Genomic DNA, 7,177 nt, shown 5'->3' on the forward strand with positions numbered 1-7,177 from the left:
TCTTCCTTGAAAAATACCCAGCCTTCTTGGACCCCTTTGCCCTTCAGGACTTTCTCCCAAGAGACTCTCCCAGTCAGCGTTCTGAGCAGGTCAAAGTCTGCCCTCTGGAAATCCATGGTGGTGGTGTTGATGACCGCCTTCCTTACCTCACCAAAAATTAAAACTCTACCATTTCATGATCACTAAGGCCAAGAAGACCTCCGGCCACTACCTCTCCCACCTGTCCTTCTCTGTTAGTGAATAGGAGGTCAAGCAGGGCACGTCCCCTGGTAGGCTCACTTCCCAGCTGTGCCTATCTTCCACGCACTGCAGGAACCTTCTGGACGGTTTCCTTTCTGCTGTGTTGTATTTCCAGCAGATGTCTGGGAAGTTGAAGTCCCCCATGAGAACAGGAGCTCACAACTGAGAGACTTCTGCCAGCTGCTTGTAGAATACTTTGTCAACGTCCTCATCCTGGTCGGGTGGTCTGTAATAGACTCCCAACAGGATCTCTCTTCTGTTGGCCTCCCCCCTCATCCTCACCCATAAGCACTCAGCCTCACCACAAGCGTCAAGCTCCGTACAATCAATACACCCCATAACATACAGAGTCACCCCACCGCTTCTCATTCCTTGCCTGTCCCTTCTGAAGAGTTTGTAGCCATCCATCACAACACTCCAGTCATGGGAGGCATCCCACCATGTTTCTGTGATGGCGACTACATCATAGCCATTCTGTTGTACAATGGCTTCCAGCTCCTCCCATTTGTTGCCCACGCTGCGCACATTAGTGTAGATGCACTTGAGCTGGGCTATCGGTTTCACCCCCAGCAATGGGGTGACACCCCCAGGCTCCTCTCTAGTGAGTCTGTTTATATCCCCTCGCCCCTTCGGTACTAGTTTAAAGCCCTCTCAACAAGCCCTGCAGAAACCACTCCTGTAGCCCTGCCACTACCAAAACCTTGGCATGCAAACTCAATACAAAGAGCCAGCACCTTCTCTTACATCTCAGTGCTGTCTTCAGTTCTTGTTCACATCACAGAATTTTGATGAACATAAAAATGGGAAATTACCAAAATTAAGAGTACTGCTATATTACTGGATTTTTCAGTTAATAAAAAGAGATCTAGGTTAGTTCATGTGCAGCTAACACATGCTAACTAAATCTAGTCTGAAGTCATCCACATGTGTTAGTCAGTATAAATTAAATAAAAAAAAAGGGGTGAGAAATGAAAGCCAATGTTTAAGTCTAATTCATTTACAGTATGAAGTCTCTTCTGTGATGTACTGAGTCAATAAATTAGTTAATTTTAATTTCAGTTTGATGGAATTTTCTGGAGGTGGAAGAATAAGTGTTTGGTGGTTTTTTTCCTTTTCTTTGTTTTGGTTTTATTTTTTTTTCCTGTTAAAGTTTTAGCTTTTGTTCATCTTTAGTGCAATATAACCTTGCATGAAGCTACAAATAGAAGACTTCATGTGAAATAAACAGTAATTTCAGTGCTCTGTCAGAAAGGAAATGATCATACTGGAGACGTCTATTTAATATATGAAATTTTAGTTCATTAACTGATTAAAATGGTTAAAGGGGGGGGGCAATCTTGACTGTATTTTCACTATTCACCATTGCCTTTGTAATGGAAGATTAAATCACTGAGCATATTGTACTATTTTATTTTCATTCTCCATATTAACAGATAAGGTTACTTGGGTTTTAAATATATCCTGTGCGAGAATGAAAATGACTTAATTAGTTATACCTACAAAGTAAATAAGGTTATATACAAGTCTTGTCATTGTCTGGAATAAAGTGTTTCGTAATACTGACTGATGAAGGCAATTTAATTTTTTGAGCTATTTTCAAATTTAGAAATTTTTAATTTAGCACCAGCTTTTGGAAAATCATTTAGATGTGGATGTTCTTATTATCATCTTTACCTGATGACTAAATTACAAGATTTTAAAGTGGGAATGTGAGGTACAAATACACTGCCTGATTCAAAACAGTATCTCACATCAGATTATTCCCAATGTCTGTTCTGTCTGAGGCTTATTACCATAACTTTAGTAACATCTGTATGTACAGGGTTTCCCTCCTGTCCTCTCTACAGGCTAAGGTAAAACCAGTTTCTGTTGAAATCCTATGGTAAATAAAACAATTTTACAAAAGTACATGCCTTGCTAAAACAAATATTGGTAACAATGTTATCTATTCTTCCTGCTTTCCCTTTTTAAGGCAAGAGATTAAATGCTTATTCTTAAAGATTAAGTTATTTCTCTACCCAACACAAACATAAATTTTTAAAACTATATTCTACAGGAGTGTATAAAAGCCAGGAAGCTCGGCTAATGCTCCACATATATCTCATTAAAGCACCCTCCCATACATCTGTGAGCAAGTTGAAAGAGGAAAAATGGGCTATGGATGGTTTTGTGAGTATATTTCTGCTACAAAAGAGAGAGAAATTTTGTTTGTTTGAAATCATGCTGGTGTTCTACACCCAAAAAATCCTGAGACATATGAAATGGAGACTTGTTAGCAATGCTGATTCATGAAGTGAAATAAAAATTTAATTGTAAGATACAGGAGACCAGTCTGAAGGAAAATATGGGAATAGTCATACTGTGTAGGCACAGTTATAATGCATGTTAACACAGAAGTCTTTCTCTTACTTCTTTTTGATTTTTATTTCAATATATTAAAACATTTTATCATCATGTTAATATAATATCAATTTATAATAATATATAATATTACTATAATAGCAACTTTTATCATTAGGCAAGCAGTCATGTTTTATATTTTGGTGACATTTTTAGAAATAAGGTGAAAAAGCTGAACTATTGCGTGTATGTGGAAAGCAAAATAGGTTGGTCCAATTAGCCATTAAGCCCCTTGGAGGTTCTGGCAATGAGCTTATTATTTAAAAGGGAGAAGAGAGCATACAGCTGAAAGTAGGAGAAGTGAAGGAGAGCAGTAAGAAGAATAAGCAACAGCCCAGGTGGCTGGGATGTTTCTAAACCATGAAAAGGAATTTCATTCATAGAACAGACAGAAAAAACAAATATTGCCCGAGACAATGCTAAGGTTGGAAAAATCTCAGTGTTTGGGGGGCCTGAGACACTATTTGATAGAGAAGAAAATAGATTTTTCAGAAAGGAAAGGGCCTAAAATAATTTGAATTATGATAAACACTCAAAGATCCCTATTACACCATTTCATTTTTTAAGGGATCTGTCTGTTTTCTTATATTTCACTTACTGGCAAAGCAGTACAGGGACACCAATATGAGTGCACATGCCAAAAGAAGAGAAGAGGTGTGCATTGAAGTGTACACATAAATGAGACACCAATATGAGTGCACACGCCAAAAGAAGAGGTGTGCATTGAAGTGTACACATAAATGTATATTTGTACAACTTGTGGCACTGCTTCAATAATAATTTTTAAAAAGGTACAAAACCAAAAACAAAGCAAAAAACCTTAAAGTGCTTAAATAATAAATTGGTAAATGGGCTTAGTGCCTGTGGTTTGTACAAACTTTAGGCTTTGTGAGCGTGCTCCTGAGGTCAAAAAAAAATATGGTAAAAGCAAGAAATTTACTTTCAGACTTCTAAATGTACAGTAGTACATTCCCTACATTACATATGCTATTTACATACTGTTCTTATTTGACTTTTTTTTTTTTTTAAAAAAAATATTGGAATAGCTCAAACAAGCTGCTTTACCCCAAAGTAAGAAAATCACCTCAGAAATGCACCCTTTCTTCAGTGAAAACATAGCTTCAGATAATTTCTGAAGACATACTGTTGCCTTGAGAAAGGGAAGCTTAAGGGAAAATCCTGAAGGAACCTGCCTCGGGAACACAGGATTTAAACCTAGAAACTATCCTGGGAAGCAAGTACCCGTAAATCTGAATACAATATGTTAGTTTATAATGTACTTACCCTAATAAGGGAGATATTCATAGGATCACAACCCTTTCCTACCTCCCACAGGTCTTTTAGTTTATACTAGCATATTTAGCTCTTGTACCAAAACCTCATTCAATGTTCTTCTGGTCTACAGATGTATAATTAAGTAATTATTGGGATAATCACTGAGTAAGAACAAAGGAACTGTCAATTGAATGCAAGGTCTTTTCTATTTATGTTTAAGGTAATTGTTAAAACCTCATTACTTGCATCCTTAGGATTATCTACAATGTAACTTTTGCCATCTACTTTCTAAACAAATCAGATAATTATGAAGTATGTAAGATACTTAGAAATACTGACATCTTGAATTGACAGAAACATTAAGTTTTGTGGGTTTTTAAAAAATAATACAATTAAAGGTATAAGGTAGTACACTTGCCATAAGCTACCATATCTAAGTTGTGCCTTTAACAGTTCTGTCTTTTCTTTTGAACTTTATAGGTTTCCTAGAGAAAAGAGGGTGTTTCTAGTGGGGAGTAACAGCTACCAGTCAAGCATTTTAGGTTATCTCTCTTCCAGATAGGTACTTGTAACTTATAACAAACTTTTCCCTATTTAATTCAGAGTACTTTTTGTTCACAGGTTTCCGCTGAACCTGATGGTGCAACATATGTTTTTCAAGGATTCATCCAGGGTAAAGATTATGGACAATTTGGACTTCAAAGATTAGGTATTCAGCAAATTCTTAGTTTTTTCTAGTTCATTGTTCATGTTTTGTTTTATTATGTATATCTTGTCTATGTAGAGAATCTAGATAATCTGTTCCTTAACCATGCAACAGATCATATTCTTATTTTTTCATCAATATCTGGCTTAAATTCTTCACAGTTGTTCCTACCTCCTTCACTCCATGTTTCAGTAGCAGAGCCTAATGAAATCAACATGATGAATTTTCAGTTTGCCTCTTCAAGTGATTTACCCTTTTCTTGAAATCATGTTTGCTTTTTATACATGCGGCATTTATTCTTTCTAAAATATACAAATATAATCAGTAATATAATCAATCTAACATGGTTTATTATATATTTAACTTTTTGTAACACAGTATATTAATGTGTATTAATAACATCCAAAAATTGAATTCCCTATAGAATTATTTAGTAAGATATTTACCAGAGTATATGTATTTTTCTCCTGACATTTCACATCAGAATATGGTATACCACACTACAGTTACTTTCCAGGTGGTTTCAGCATACAAGTGTATGTATACAGCTGAACATATTATGATGACCCAATCACAAGGTGTTATTGAATTCTGAAGTCTATAAAGTGGTATGTCCTGGGGTAACAAGACACATATATTACATTTCTTGCTTTTTCTTATTATTCTTTTTAGGTCTTAACGTGTCTGAGGGTTCAAATTCTTCTAATCAACCACATGGTACAAATAGTAGTTCAGTGGCCATTGCTATTCTCGTGCCTTTCTTTGCTCTTATATTTGCTGGTTTTGGCTTTTATCTTTATAAACAGAGGTAAGTACAAATTACATAAATAGAATTCCTGTATGACTTGGTGTTTTTACTGTCTTCAGTCTTTATTAGTGTAAGTGAAGTTTTCTGTAAAAACACAAAATTTTTGCAAAATATGCATGTAGACCTCCATTGAGGTCTGGCATAAAGGCTGAGAGACCAGTTTATTGTACCGTGCATTACTTTCATTCCTACCTATTTAAAATATTATAAATTTCTCTGTTTATGATAACAAAACAGATGTTATAAATTATTGGCATATGAGGAATAACATAATTAATCAACTTTGTGTGTACTTACAGTAGATTGTATTTTTTTTTACATATGACTGAATTATGAGTCATACCTTGAGTAATTTATGTTAATACCTACTCTGTTTATTGGCTTGAAAGTATATGCAAGTATTATGTCATTGAGAGGTTTCATTATGGAACTGTTTCTACATCTGAAATTATTAATTCATATGCAATTATTTTACACAGCCACAGCTCTTCTCAATTTAATTAGTAGAAATTCAACAGTTTTGTTCATGTTATTGAGACCAGTATTACTTCTTTGGATTTAATGTCAAGTAATCTTTTCCTATAGCTTTAAAGCATTAGATGCCTAAAGAACATTTAATCACTTTAATGACAAGACAATTCATTGCCTACTAGCTGTCAAAGTGGTGATTTACATCTGGCAGTCTGACAATAATAATTGTAATGTACTCTGCAGGATAACATCAGTTTAAAACACGTACCACCATTTTTAAGTTGTACCACTTGGTTTTGAACTGCTGTTGAAATTATCGTAATTTTTTTATACATTCGCTATTCACTATACATTATGAGCACTCGTCTTTAAGTTTTATATTGATGATTTACAATACAGTATACATTTTGCATAACAATATAGATTAAACCTGTTCAAGTGATTGAACTTTGTTATTTTGAGTTATTTAGAGAAAAAGAAAATGTTTTAGCTATAAATTCATTCTTGATAAACTTGTTGAGTTTCCAAAGGGAAAAAAAATACCTGTCATCTGGGTGAGGAATTATTGCATCTTTGCAAGATTTTGTTGTACTCTTTACTATTTATCATCTGATCATCCAAGTGGAAATATATACCTCTTTACAGGTTGTTAACTAAGTTTTTAGGTGAACACCATTTTAAATTAATCATAAATCCCTTAAACTTTGTCAAAGAGAGTACTAATTCTTAGCATGGATACTATAAAAAAAATGAGATGTTATATTTAGCTCCCATAATTGGATTCGGGAGCCAAATTCTGTTCCGATTCTTAAACCACATAAAGTCAGTGAGGAAAACTGCAGTTACAAAGACTTTGTCTTTCTTCTACAGGACTGCACCTAAAACACAGTATACAGGATGCTCTGTACATGAAAATAATAATGGACAAGCTGCTTTTGAAAACCCCATGTATGACACAAATGCAAAGTCTGTGGAGGGGAAAGCGGTACGATTTGACCCCAACTTGAACACCGTTTGCACAATGGTATAATGTGGTAATGATATGTCTTCAAAGTCTGGAAACTGACACACAACAAAGTGCACACACAGTTCACTGATTTAAAAAAAAAAAAAAAGAAGAAAAAAAAATTAAAGCACACTTTTCAGGATGTACTGGGTCACCTTTTCCTGAGGATGATAGGCAAGAATGGGTTGTGGTTATTTTGTTTTGATTTTGTTTTTCATAAACTGGAACAGAATTCTTCTTCGTGTATATCATGGAGAGTTTTAAAAAATTT

The 7,177-nt window shown here is 34.8% G+C and overlaps 1 protein-coding gene across 3 annotated transcripts in view; it reads left to right on the forward strand.

The window, feature by feature from the left end:
* Positions 1-6,930, forward strand: part of CSMD3 (CUB and Sushi multiple domains 3) — a 699,407-nt gene extending 692,477 nt beyond the window's left edge. For all 3 annotated transcript variants that reach the window (XM_009643918.2, XM_009643926.2, XM_035899525.1), the window contains 4 exons: positions 2,297-2,409; positions 4,537-4,624; positions 5,294-5,429; positions 6,771-6,930. In XM_009643918.2, coding sequence (XP_009642213.1) covers positions 2,297-2,409; positions 4,537-4,624; positions 5,294-5,429; positions 6,771-6,930 — 497 coding nt within the window. The remainder of the gene's footprint in view (positions 1-2,296; positions 2,410-4,536; positions 4,625-5,293; positions 5,430-6,770) is intronic.
* Positions 6,931-7,177: the final 247 nt, after the last annotated feature.

The sequence above is a fragment of the Egretta garzetta genome, unplaced genomic scaffold (assembly GCF_000687185.1).
Source record: "Egretta garzetta isolate BGI_Z169 unplaced genomic scaffold, ASM68718v1 scaffold240, whole genome shotgun sequence".
Lineage (NCBI taxonomy): Eukaryota > Metazoa > Chordata > Aves > Pelecaniformes > Ardeidae > Egretta > Egretta garzetta.